General features: G+C 42.2%; 1 protein-coding gene across 1 annotated transcript; it reads left to right on the plus strand.

The window, feature by feature from the left end:
- The first annotated feature begins 1,809 nt into the window (after positions 1-1,809).
- On the plus strand, positions 1,810-13,571 carry gpcpd1 (glycerophosphocholine phosphodiesterase 1). Its single transcript, XM_072362335.1, has 20 exons — positions 1,810-2,129; positions 2,433-2,518; positions 2,916-3,006; positions 3,139-3,223; positions 4,977-5,052; positions 5,711-5,752; positions 6,045-6,168; positions 6,261-6,519; positions 6,630-6,792; positions 6,984-7,113; positions 7,436-7,490; positions 7,594-7,686; positions 7,766-7,840; positions 8,285-8,324; positions 8,690-8,748; positions 8,846-8,911; positions 8,985-9,121; positions 9,300-9,435; positions 9,641-9,801; positions 12,290-13,571. Exons 2-20 carry the CDS (start codon positions 2,455-2,457, stop codon positions 12,486-12,488), a joined length of 2,055 nt encoding a protein of 684 aa, XP_072218436.1. The 5' UTR covers positions 1,810-2,129; positions 2,433-2,454; the 3' UTR covers positions 12,489-13,571.
- The last annotated feature ends 377 nt before the right edge of the window (positions 13,572-13,948 follow it).

The following is a 13,948-nucleotide window of genomic DNA, read 5'->3' on the forward strand; positions in this document are numbered from 1 at the left end:
TGTGCACGTGAGCCTCAGAGGCCAGTTAGGATAAAAAGACAACATGTCCACGTGTCCGATAAAAAGATAACGTGTACTCTTTCTTGGGAGGTGAAAAGACAGGGTTGCCTTATCATATATTTGTCGGTATGTCGGTATGCAATTATACGCTAGAGTCTTTCCACTTCCACGTGCCACTTCTTTTTTTTAGTACATTTGTGTTTTGGAAAAATATCGCCAACACTGGTGTTTTCGATCAAAGTCAAGGGTACAGTGTTCATGACGTCACTGTGCAAAACATTTCCTCCCACTGAACGTCGGACCAACACCCCCAATATTCAAAACAAGTCATATATTCATAGAAAATGCGAAGAAAAATCAATTCCTACAAACGATATGTTGCCTTGTCACGTTACATACAGAAAATTACCTTCGTCAATTCTACCAGTGTACTTTTAGGAAGAGATTCAACATATGGACAGCAAACAAAACAAAGCCAGCTGATGCCGCGTTGACAACACCTCGTTCATTTCAAGACAGTCTGTTTCCGTGTGTAGTCATTCTTACGTAAACATAATTTTCTATCTTTTTGCGAAAGAATGTGTGTAAATGCATTTCTAAACAGTGACAACATTGTACCTCACTTGAAAAAGGTTCCAATTTTACAACTGATTTGTCGTCAGACTACGGACTTATTTTGATTAGCTTGCAATCGTACCGTTTTCGAAGGAACTTAAATGCAGCACAGTTGGCTCGCCACGGATCCGGTGCAGGGCGGTATGAACCAGTTCATCAAGTTGCCTGCGGAAGCTTGTACACAACGTGAACTATGTAAATGATGCTCTCAAAATAAAGTTATGTATGTATGAGTGTAATTTACAAGTGGATGATTTTGTTTGGAAGTCTATACGAAAAACTGTCATACTCTATAGAGTCTCCTGTCTGTTTCTGTCTTAAGATGCTCTGCGTGTTTCTCATTTAACTCTATACCCTTTTTACATGTTGCAATCACAAAATGCCTGTTTTATAAGATAGACGGAGGTAACCACCTGTTTGCTTGTTTGACGAGTTTAGCAGTTTGGCTATCGTCAGCTTGGCTCTTTTAGAACCATCTGATATGAGTGGGCAGTTGATCCACTTGATAACTTTGATGGTTTATTTTCACACTGAATTGTTTAAATGAACAATTGGCTCAGTTTGCCAGTTTCACTCAAAAAGATTGGTGAAACTGACAGGGGCTGGAGGGGTGTCAGTCCACCTTGTCACGACCGAGGTACCCTTGAGCAAGGCACTGTACCCCCACTGTACCCCCATAACCTGGATGGATTAAAAACAGAGGATAGATTTCATGTGCATGCATGTATGCATGACAATACATCTGATTTTAATGGTCTGATCTTTATTTTTGAAGACTTTGTCATCAGGGCCTTAAACCCAGAAAATGTTTACTAAGGTTAGTTTTAAACTAATTAACCTAAAGATAGAATCTTTTCACTGATTATATACTGACTTTTCTGGTGGCGTTAACGCCTGCTGGCCATTAAAAAAGGATGCAGTCCTCATGTTACATATTTCGTGTCAGTTGTTTTTGCATGGGTAATTGACATTGTTGACTGGCTCAGTATCATCTAGTTTTATTTGGTACATGTATATTTATACAATAAAGTGTGTGTGTTATTTTTCAAACTGTTTTCTTTCAAAATCCTTTTTTTTGTGCAATACTATTATGCAATACTAATATTGGCTTAATTAACGTTTTACTTTGAAAGTATTTACAGGAAGTTCTTCTTTACAGTATATATCCTTGACTTACTACCAGGATGATTATTTGAACAGTTAAGCGACCGGCGGTGAATCTTTGTCCGAGTTGTGTGCTCCACGTATAGGCGGTTTAACGTTTTGATGGGGCTTTGAATCCTTTTTAAATTGTCGCTTGGGGCTACATCTGCAGTTGTAACATATTATGTCACTTTAGGCCAATGCTAATATCGCTTGATGAACTAAACGACTATGGCTGTTTTTGAACCGGCTGGTCTGTTACACTGCAGTTCAGTCAAGTGCCTCTCGGCCGGATAGACGAACTGGGTTTGCTGTGAATTTCAGTCTCCGAGAGTGCCAATAGCCAACAGAGGACTGTGAAATTTAATAAGGTATGGAATAGTTTTTAATTTTACGTGTCTTGCACTGAATTAGCCCTACAAACAACGCACGCTCTTAAATAGCCGCGCGGTTTGCCGGCTGGCTGTAAGCTAGCTGTAAGCTAGCTGTGACACGAGTCGGCTACCGTTGACGTTTTTGCACGTGATGTTATTATGAGTTCAGCGTCAGTCTGCAGCAGCCACATGTGCCACTGTTGCCACCTAGTTTTACTGCACATCTCTGCACAGCGTATATAATATTACCGATAGGATGTATGTAGAGGAAGACTTAATTTAAAACCGGATGTCTTACAGCTTGCACCGTCGGTATTTGTGAATGCCGTTGTCAACTATGGAGACCACTCAGGTGACCTTGGCTATCAGGGGAGAAACATCTCCAGGTATGTGTCATCTTAAATTTGACTTGAAGCTAACGGCAAAGTCACATAGACGCGAACTTAGGTCTAATTAATTCGAAAGCTCCCCATGTGTTGTGTTGATATAGTCTGTATTTCTCCCTAATAGATGATTTCGTAACTTGAAACACATTGTAATCTGTAAAGCTCGCATCAATGGACCAATATTGTTTTCTGTTCTCACACATTTCAGATTAAGCACCGGGTAAAGGGAAGGGAAACCAGTATTAACACTTGTGCACCTTGGTTTTCACATACATATAAAAAAACCCACTCAAACACATGGTTTAAATGTTTAAAGGGCTGTATTTGCCATTGCCAGTTGTTCTTTAATTTACTGTCAAAGCATCAACAGGTGAAATGTTACATTGACTGATCGCAGGTGAGGTGATAGCAGTGGTTGGTAGCTGTGAAGCCCTGGGAAGCTGGAACTATCAAAAAGCTGTTATCTTACATTCTCTTGGTGATGATGGGTGCGTGAAACTTTATATTTTGCAATCCCTCTCACATATCCAGATTAATTTCAAACTGTTGTAATGACTGTCTCTTGCTGTGAATAGGTATCTTTCTTTGATTCTAATAAATGTTTTGTGCTTTAATGGCAGACACACATGGACTGTGACAACCACTGTACCTAGAGATGTTGCTTCCAAGTATCGGTATTTCAAAGGCTTCTTTCTGGAGTCAAAGGTGAGTCTCTTTTCTGTAAACTTGTAAAGCCAGACCTGATTAGTTTTCTTATTGCAAAATATCTGCTTGTGATGCTGTAGCCCAGTCATCAAAGTGGGGATTATTGTCATTGAATTTGTTTGTATAGTCCTTTTAGTTTGCCTTTGGCTGACTCTGAGTATCATTGCACGTATTGTGACCTCATGAACTAATGCATGTCCTTTTGCAGCTCATCAGAGAGAGAAGATACTTTCTTTTGTTTGTCTTTTTTCTGTCTTTGCTCAAAGTCACCAAAAACTATGGTTTCCCTTGAATTCTGTGGATCAAAATTGGTGCGATCTAGTCACTGCAGTGTCCGCTGAGAACATTCTCAAGATCTCAAGTGCTTTGAGTGGTCAGTTAGACTAGAAAAGCGCTATACAAGTACAAGTCCATTTACCATCTTTGCATCATTATTTGCTCATAAAGGCTCTGTTCACACTTGGTAGCAAGTGTCTTAATAAGTGGCGAGTGGAAAGCTCTGAGTTCATGTGTGAATGCACCCAAGACTCACTGAGATCTGAATGATCAGACCGCATAAGGAGCAGCGGGGGGGGGGGGGGGGGTTGCACATTAACGGACAGCAAGTGTTGTTACTTTTTGCAGTTTACTGAACGCTACCTGGTGTGTTCTGGTCCAGAATGAAGACAGCAGAGACGCAGTCACACAGCGCTCCCACAGTCTATGCTGCTTATTGTTCTTCTCCCTCATGTAACCTCATTACATAACGTATTGACTTCTTTGTCAAAAAACAGATATTAGTCTGGGTTAGTCGGGCCCGCAGCGATGTTAAATGTTTGACTGTTGACGGAGGCGTTGAAGTGGATTTTGTGGAAACTGCTGACTCTGTCTGTTTGTGTCAGGTTCCTGTGCAGGTTTCTATGCTGACAGAGGAGGGAAGTGAGATTAAATCCAAAGAGGTCACTTGTGATGCTTCCTAAAGAAGGCTGTGTGAGCGTGAGTGCTTAGAGCCGTCCTGTGCTTGAGACACGGTTAATTCCAAGTGTGAACAGAAACAGCCTTGGATCAGTGCTGTGGAATATCCTGCCACAAGCAAACGGCTCTGCTGGTTTGCTCTATAATCTATCACGTGTGCCTTTACCCAGCCTCTGTTAAGCCCTCTTTCACCATGGGGTGAAACCTGGGGTTATTTTTCACTGAGGGAGAAAGAAAATGGAAGGCTGCAGTTTCTGGTGACTTTGTGTAGTTTGAATCAGGGTGTGGCGTTTTGTTTTTCTTCTCCAGTGAATAGAGCTCACGTAGCGTTACAGTCAGCTTGTTTTGACTGGATTTCCTCAAGTGTTTGTGTTCCGTTGCTCTGTTTTATGGTGAGCCCTTATTGTTTAGTAGGTCATAAAGACTGTGTGAACTGAAGTGGCGCCCGCTAAACTGGATTTCTTTAGTCGTTGCAGATTTGACTAATGCTGGGTATTTGATAAGATTTTGAGATGGATGGCTGAAAATGAATTGCTGTGTACATGCACCATTGCTGCTCAAGTTACCAGGATTTCGTTTCTTTTTTTTCTTTTTTTTTCTCCCTTCACTAACAAATCAACTTTTCAGATTTCAACCCATGATGGCTGACTATCCTAGCTGGGGGATTGGTGACTATACCAACTCTTAATTCCTTTCTCACCCTCTGGTTCAAAAGACGCCTTTTGGGGACCAGACTGAACGTTAGCTCCATATCTCTGATTTGAAAAGCCTAACATTGTACCCAACATTGGAATTGCAGAATGCAGGTGGTCCCTGTCAGGTGATAGTCAATATGTGGGAGACCCATCATCGCCCCCGCACGATGAGCCCCACAGGTATAGACCAACAAAAATCAGTGCACGGTTTGGGTTTGTCACACTCAAGCCTCCCATACCCCCTCTTAGCCGTAGAGTCCGTTCTAACTTATCCCATTGAGGACGGTTTGTTGTTTTTGAGCAGCTGATATTCTCAGAAGCCTGCAGTGTTTCCTCGTCCTGTTCTGTAATTTACTGGCAACCCTCTGAGATCCTCGCTTCTTTCCGCCATTATGCGTACGCTTTTGGAAAGAAGCCTTCAGAGCGATTGCTGAACTGATTTATAGCCACTGAGGAAACGCTGCAGTGCATTAGATGCTATGAGCTGTAATCTTTATTAATGTGCCGTGCTTGAGCTTTATCACAGCTCATCACCAAGTCCTTGTTTTGTTAGTTTTTTTTTTTTAAACTCTTGTAAATGCTAAGCTAAGATGCTGCTAAAGTAATCCCAATGCTATGCTGGATAGTAAACGTTTTCTTGAAGTTGAGGCTAGTCAGAGCAAACCAACACAGGCTTACATTCGACTTCTTGCTTTCAAAGAGGTCTTATCCAACTAATATCAACGCAAGTTTTCATTGAACTCGTTGAAGTGCTCTGGTTTGATCTCTGGTTGGCTCCCAACTTCTGTGTTGTAGAGGTGTTTTGTTCCATTTCTAAAGCTCCTTTATTTGATTGCAGCATCCCAGCAGAATATTGACGACGGACAGTTTGGAATTCACAGTAAGTTGGATTGAAATAAAACAAATATAAAGCCCCCGACTGAATAACCGACACAGTTTTAATTAGGTTTAAAGTATGTCAAATCCCTGGGATACAGAAATGCTTCAGTACTGTATTCGCCAGTGTTCCAGACGCTCGCTCTGCTTTGCACTGCCCAGGTTTTGAGGTCACTCATTATAACCGAACAAAAGTGTAGCCTCCTCCCTGCTATTGTCGGGCGCTGTGCAGTCGGCATTCATGACAGACAAAGTCGACGCGCGGCCTAATCTCATCCCGTCCTCTTTTTCTATAGATGGGATGAACTGTGTTGACTCAGGGTGGCTGACATGCCAGACGGAAATTCGCCTGCGCCTGCACTATTCTAAGATGTCTCCGGTGTCCATTACAAAGAAGAAATTCAAGAAGTCTCGATTCAGGTGTGGATGATGCAACGTGAAAGCAGCACGAGATGCGTCGCTACAGCTTAGTTACAATAAATGAAACTTACTTCCACATTTCTAACGCACAGGATCAAGCTTACATTAGTGGGCTTTGAAGAGGAGGACGAGGACGAGGAGGAGGACAAGGTGGAGGAAGATGAGCTCAGTCCTTCAGCCTTGCTCAAAACGACCACCACTCTGGAAATCAGTATGATCAGTGCCAATGGCTACAAGTCACGCCACTCGCAGCCGGAGTGCGGCTACGCCCTGGATCCTTTCCGGTGGACTGAGTACAGCATCCACACAATGGACCCCGACAACCTGGAGCTCACCTTTGAGTTCTTTGAGGTAATTCCACCTTTCATAAATCTGTGCACAGTACGTCAACACAACATATATTCATGACTACGTCTTGATACGTTTCGTCAGTTATTTACTAATCGTATCTTTGTTTCCAGGAGGATCTGAGTGAGCATGTAGTTCAAGGTGACGTCCACCCAGGACATGTGGGGACAGCCTGCCTCCTCTCCTCCTCATTTTGTGAGAGTGGCAAGGACTCCGGAGTAGTTACCCTTCCCATAATGGGACGAAACTCCAGGCAAACTATCGGGAAAGTCAGAGGTAATATTTTCTACCAGTTCAATTAATGAGATTTTTATGTGTGTGTGCTCCTGGTTATATTAGGAAGGAATTATGTTTGCAAAAAAAGGTTCGAGACTCACAACTTGCTGGGCAATTCGAGATCTCCGTTACCTTTCTGCGTTTTCAATCATTGCGTTTACGCCCGTATCTGCTTGGATGTTGCGTTCCAGTGGATTACCTGGTCATCCGGCCAATCCAGGGGTTCCAGTGCGACATGAGCGCCTCGTACATGAAGCACTGGAAGAAAAGAAGTACTCTGGATGTGGGTCACAGGGGAGCAGGCAGCACCCAGGCAGCCAAGTGAGTCACACAGGCTATCACCCCCTGAACATCAGCGTTATTAGTAAAAATGATACACATGGGCGTATCGCATCGCTTGCTTCTTGTTGGGAAATAGCAACATTTTCACAGAATTAATTTCATAGTCTGATATTGACTCTGCTCTCGGTAGTTTTGAAAAATTAAGACGCGTATGGCTTCGGCTACATCTTAACCTGGACCTATTTTCACAACATGACCTCCGGAAACCATCGCAGTCGAGCGCTATGAAAATCATTGTCCATCTACCTTAAATTTTGTAAGTCCTTTTTTTTGTTTTGTTTGTTTGTTCTGTAATTTACAGACACCACAGAGTCCGAGAGAACACAATAGCCTCATTCAAAAGTGCTGCTAATCACGTAAGTCACAAAGGTGACTCATTTTTGAGGGAATACTGCCTCCGGCATGACCGTTTAAATCGCTCTCTCTCTCTTTTTTTTTTTCTTTAATCCGTACTTGTAGGGTGCAGCCTTTGTGGAGTTCGATGTTCATCTCTCTAAGGATGCTGTGCCTATCGTTTACCACGATCTGACTTGCTGTATCTCCACCAAGAAGGTCTGTTTTTAGCTGTCACGTGTCGTAACCTTTGTGGCTGGAACCTGTAAAGTTATTTATTCCGTCTTCGCCCCAACAGAAAAATGACAAAAACCTGGAGCTCATTGAGGTCCCCGTCAAAGACCTGACCTTCGATCAGCTGCAGCTTTTGAAGGTATCCCTGTACTTGTGTGTTTTCTCCTGTACGGTATGCAAAGAGCTAAATATAAAGCGGTTGTTGGTAGATATCCTGTATCTGTGCTGGGATATATTTTCGGTAATGCCGATGGATGTAATTGCATCCAGAACACCACGCGGTCAGATGTAGGTGCTCATGCTTGCATTGTAATTGGATCTCCACCAGATGTGTATATATATATATATATATATATATATATATATATATATATATATATATATATATATCATATGTGTTCTATGCAATTTTTAAGATAAATATTTGTCCAGCTTGCTTAAAGGTCACCAAACAGAAATTGCTTTAGATAGCAGTGGCCAAAGCTGTAACTGCAACCCCAGAAAAAGAGTAGACGGATGGAATAACTTGTTAGTTTTTTTTAAAATGTTTCTATTGAAGTACACGTGTGCTCTATTTCTTTAGCTGGCCCATGCCACTGCGGTTACAGGAAGCGATCACAAAGGTATGCACCATTTTGTCTCTTTGGTTCTTGTTTTCCTCCAATACCCAATAATGGAGCAGGGTACCTTTAGGTACCATTAATTCATACATTACTATTCATACTTCGTGTAAGGTTTGAACTCAATGCCTTGGGTAGGATGTTGCAGGTACTTTGCTTTCAAGATTCTAATCAAATCAGAACCCTTCCAGATTCTGCTCACTGTGGCACAGATGTGCAAATGACAAACATGTAAAGAACAAACATAAGAGGCCTTCCCTGTTTAAAAATTAGTGAAAGAACTCTTGTCAGGGCCACACTTTAACCAGCAATTCACCACAAATGTGACGGCGTCCTATAAGATAACCGTCCTGCTGCTTTTTGTTCAGATCTGCTGGACGATGAGGATGAGGTTGATGACCATCAGCCGTTCCCCTCGCTGCCACAGGTGAATGACTTTATCACGATGATCTTTGATTAAAATCTCACCCGCTGCTACTTTTCGCGTCACGTTAAAACGCTGATCTTTTGCTGTTCCTGCAAAGATTTTCCAAGCCGTTCCTGAACACGTTGGCTTCAACATTGAGCTGAAATGGATCAGCCAAATGAAAGTGAGTATTATAAGGGAAAAAAACAACAGACTTTTTAACATAAGCTGATGTTTTTAATGCCTTGTATTTGCAGGATGGGTCGTGGGATGGAAACTTGTCCTCCTATTTCAACATGAATACGTTCCTCGACATTGTCCTGTCGTGCGTTCTGCAGAACGGTGGGAAAAGACGCGTTGTCTTTTCCTGTTTCGACCCGGACATCTGCACAATGTAAGAGCAGCAACTTGTCTCTATCTTAGGTTGAGTCACGTTAGAGCTTCACTGGCTGCGCCTAAATTCTTAGTACCTTATCAGAGCCTCCAGTGAACAGATGGACAGATCCACAGGATATGGTTATGAATAGGTCCCCCTCAGCAGCTTATCAAATCTGTGTATATTTGTCTTTTAGGGTGCGTAATAAGCAGAACAAGTACCCAATCCTCTTCCTGACTCAGGGAATTTCGGTGAAATATCCAGAGCTGATGGATATTCGATGCCAGACCACTCAAATCGCAGTCAGCTTCGCTCAGAGCGAAAATATTCTGGTGAGTGATTTATATACCGTTTACTGCAACTCATCATGAACAATGTGAAGTGTTGCCGTCCTAACTTCTCCTGAAATGAATGGGAAGGCTTAAAACCCTACCAACTGTTGACCAAAAGATGGCAAAAATAAATGGGAAAGAGCAGAAGGAATGTCAGGTTACTCCGCTGTCCTCCATTCAATTTGCTGGACTTGGTCTGTCGCAGGGAATCAGTGCTCACGCTGAAGAACTGTTGAAGCACCTGGACTACATCGAGGATGCTCAGTCTAAAGGCCTGGTGGTGTTCAGCTGGGGAGACGATAACAACGATCATGAAATCAGAAGGAAGCTGAGAGAGCAGGGAATTGATGGCCTCATCTATGACAGGTTGGTTCGAATTCAACATCCACCCATTCATCGCCGACTATAAACACGATCTGTACATCGAGCGTTAAAGTTCAACGTGAGCAGGAGCAGGGATGTGTTATTTATTCTCTTATCTTATTTTGCGTGCTTTTATCGAAGGCCTGTCGTGATTATGACGTTATCTGTGCTGAGCAGCTGTTGTTTAGAATAATCTTTACAACTGTTTTCATTCACCTGTGTATCCGGGGCAGAATGCACCGACGCTTGTCATATTTTGCAGTTAATCCTGGCCGCTCTTATTTTGGCGGTGTGTTATTTCGGCCCGTGTGCCGTGGTTTCAGCCATGAAAATGACTCCTCTTCGTGTGTATGATTAACAGATTTGCTGTCCTTTTATGGTTTTATGATGATATGACTATAGTTTGTGGGTCTGTGCTTACCCCAGCAACACAGACGACCTCAAACATTTACACATGCAGGCCATTGCTGCATCCGACGATACGAAAGTGCTCTCAGAGCTAAAGCTCTGCTTAACATTTATATCTGGATCAATTGCCGTTACCTAATTTCTGCAGTGTATTGTCTGCAGTAGCATAAACTGTACAAATTTGATTATGTATTAGACTTTCCTCATGTTTATCTGAATTTCCAGAGATCAGGTTTATTTATCCTTAGGTCATTTGGTGGAAACGAAAGGCAAAGTCATCAGATTTTAGAGGAGTGTTAATAACTAGATAAGAGTCGATAACTATTCAGTTACCCGTTCTGGCATCTTAAAGGCTGCTTTGTGAGCGATTGACTGCTCCTTTACTGAGAGCAAACTGGTCTCATCAAACAGCAGATTGCAATATTGTTTTCCTTCTGAAGCCTCTGCTGTTCCAGCAGACTACTTTCAGCATTCCTAAGCAGGCCTGTCGGTACCATCCACATTCCTTTTCATGCCGCTGTGTAAAAATGAGTCTGCATGTTTTTCTCGGTTATGTAATCTCGCCAGCTGTTTCGCTTCAGTGCGCCTCCATAGAGTGACCTTCGCTCTAAATCCATGTTCGCACTTTGCCCCAGCCTGTCACAGAAAGCAGAACTCAGCACATTTGTTGCAACCCAGCTGTCCCTGCACACCTCGGATGTAATCATTGTTGTTATAACTGTGCCTCTTCTTTGCAGAATTTGTGAAACCTTGGAGCCATATTTTGACTCAAGTTCTCCTGATTCCTGTAATGTCTCTCTGGTTCCTGTGTTTTGTGAATTTGCTCACCGTACACCCTGTTTTTGCCCCCCTCCTCAGATGCTACCTGAATGAATCTTGCTCATCAAACGCTACAGGAACACCATAATGTTCCTTGAGAATGATACATGAGACGGTTGACTTGTCACATTTTCTGTGCATTTCTAGTGGCCGGATTTTTATCAACTGCCACGTGTATCATTTTTGAGGCTGAGCCCTTCCTTTTTGTTTCTGTTATGCCTGTGCATTGTTTTGGAAATGCTTTGAAAGGCCTCCTTAGCTTCTGCTTGGTATTGCGTCAGATTTTGTCAACGTGAAAGTGGCATCAAGAGCGAATGGCTTGTTGAGCGCATGAGACACATCGACTTCTGTTTGAAGGACTTTTTTTTTTTCCTTCTGGTTTTATTCAAATTTGCTCAAAGCACATTTATGCAAGTGTCACGGCCCCAAATGACAACAAACAGCCACACACACCATCCTAGATCCCAAAGTCACCTGCATTAAGGCCTCTTACGAACAGTTATCCACCTCGCTGCAGGATGCCGTCACAGCACATTTCTCACTAAAATGTTTGGAGCCTTACAGATATATTATCAGCACCTATGAGGCCCTTGGAATGGTCTGCCTGTAGTTGTTTTAGGAACACTTTTATTTATTCACAATAAGGGTGATTGCACTGGATTCTCTTCGAACCCTCTGCCCTCATTTGAACTCTGTAACACTTGTTATGGTTCAACATCGTCTGACTCTATCTGAGCTGTTTCGCTTGACTGCGTTCATGAAGCTGGAAACAGGCTTCCTTATGCGGGTTACCTTTAAGAGTCACGTGACTTAATCTGCTCTGGTGCAGGTTGTCAAAGCGAACGAGCCAAAAGTAAACGGATAAGCACAAAGTGAACTTGGCAGAGATGACTCCTTCCTGTAGCCAGACTGGCAACCAGTGCAATCATTTCCCTTGCTGCACAGCAATCGGCGGATTTTGCCGTATGGATTAATGAGGATGCATGAAAAATAGTGTGAAATTACTTTGTTTGAAAAACAAGATGGTTATTGTGTTTTTGGCACTCTTTTGATCAGACGTGGGTGATGTTTTAGAAAAAATTAATTACGTCGGAAGCGAAGCACGTGCACAGAATATTGCTTCTCAGCAGATTCTTTATTTGTATGTTTGAGTTTCTGAAGAGTTGGTTTAAAAGTGTGAGATTTGTTTGTTTGGGTTCTTTTTTTTAATGTGAAAAACTAACTCACGATGCTAACTGCAGTCCTGTTTCCTCCTCCTTTCTAGCATCTGTGACGCTCAAGCAGAGCAGCAGAACATCTTCCAGGTAGAAGAGAAACACTCCCTGCAGGAAGTGATTACAGAGGAGACCATGAAGAGCTCCAACTGCTCCTGCTACTCCATTCCCTGCTCCATGGCACCCTGCATTACCTCCAAGGCCAACGGCGGCAGCGCCGAGTCCGATTCTGGCCTCAGTTCTTCGTAAAAACAAACAACAAAAAAAAAGCCCTAAAGCTTGTTGTACATGCACACAGAGGATGACCGGAGTTGGAGGATAAACAAAAGCTTGCAATTGCTCACAAAAGAAACTGAAAAGAATGGTTGTGGATTTTTTTATTTTATTTTCTGTCCTCAGAAGTTATCTTATTTATACTCTGCTTTAAAAAAGCGGATGTTTGGCCAACAACATGAAAGGAGTTATGCAGGCTTGCAGATTTTTTACAAAGGCCTGTTTACACATAAAACAGTGTAGAGGTCCTCGCAAAGGTGGGCCGCTCTCAATATGGAAAATGATACATCAAAATACTCATACGATGCATCTATTGATAGTTTAAGCGTAAAAATTGAATCTGTTGAATGATTTATGGGTTATGTATGTATATTAAAAAAAAAAAAAGTATGTCATAATGTGTGATGACGCAAGATTATGCTGGTCTTTGCATGTTTTTGCCGTTATTCATGTGCATGGAGCCATTACCGTTTGTGTGACTTTGCTGTGACTACCGTTTTTACACAGTTTCAGGCCAACCACTCCATTGCTGGGTTAGTTTTGGATAGTACAAACGGCACAAGAAGATGTGCAGTTAGATGCTAGTGCAGGTTGCCAATAAATAAAATGGCTTTCAGGGGAACCGACTCGATGCTCTCGGTAATTTACCACACGAATGATAAACTTACTTTTGAATGAAGAGCTTCAGTTAAACGCACTTTCTCCACCTTTAAACGCCTTCACATTTTTCTGATTTGAGCGAGTTAGAAATGGCTATCGTTGTACATGGCACGTTATGTAAGCTTTACAGCTAATTGGTTTGGGGAAGGGCAAAAGGACTTTTTTTTTTGTTACCACAGCCTTAAACGGGGGAGAACAGTTTCTGCTTCAAGCCTTTTCTGTAAACGCAACATTTCACTCTTCATCTATTGGAATGGTCTTGAGCAGGGTCCATTACCTCTTCCTCTACCTTTAACTCTTTCCTGTAAATCCTGTTCAACTTCTCAACACCATTACTCTTTGTACCGAGGTACCCGTGTATTCATCTGTAATATATTTCCTATAAAGTATTTGTCTCGTGGCACAGTCTCTGTACTAATGATGATGATTGCTGCACGCATGCCCTGTGCATCTGTATGATTTGACAGCCAAGAAGAAAGAATAAACTGTACGATAGCTTCCACTTGTAGATAAAATAAACGCTTATATTTGATTATTGTGTCTGTAAGTCGGTGTTAACTCTAAGTAAGGAGGGCAGAGCTGTTCCTTAGATCCAGTGTTGGATTAACAACCTCCAGACAGATTCTAGCTGAAACCGTCAACCTTTTCTGACATCATAGAACATCTGCCAGAGACCCATACCATTGTGTTTTAGAGGGTACCACTATTATTCATTTGGTTCTGCACTGGGACAATAGCCATAAACATCCAGGTCAATCATCAGAACTTTTAAAACC

The sequence above is a fragment of the Leuresthes tenuis genome, unplaced genomic scaffold (assembly GCF_036924035.1).
Source record: "Leuresthes tenuis unplaced genomic scaffold, fLeuTen1.0.hap1 SCAF_13, whole genome shotgun sequence".
Taxonomy (NCBI): domain Eukaryota; kingdom Metazoa; phylum Chordata; class Actinopteri; order Atheriniformes; family Atherinopsidae; genus Leuresthes; species Leuresthes tenuis.

Excerpts from the sequence above, each read along its gene's own strand:
- gpcpd1 (XM_072362335.1), top strand. The coding sequence starts at position 2,455 with ATGCCGTTGTCAACTATGGAGACCACTCAGGTGACCTTGGCTATCAGG. Across the intron at positions 8,749-8,845 it reads CGTTCCCCTCGCTGCCACAG|ATTTTCCAAGCCGTTCCTGA; the intron begins GTGAATGACTTT and ends GTTCCTGCAAAG. Across the intron at positions 8,912-8,984 it reads AATGGATCAGCCAAATGAAA|GATGGGTCGTGGGATGGAAA; the intron begins GTGAGTATTATA and ends TTGTATTTGCAG.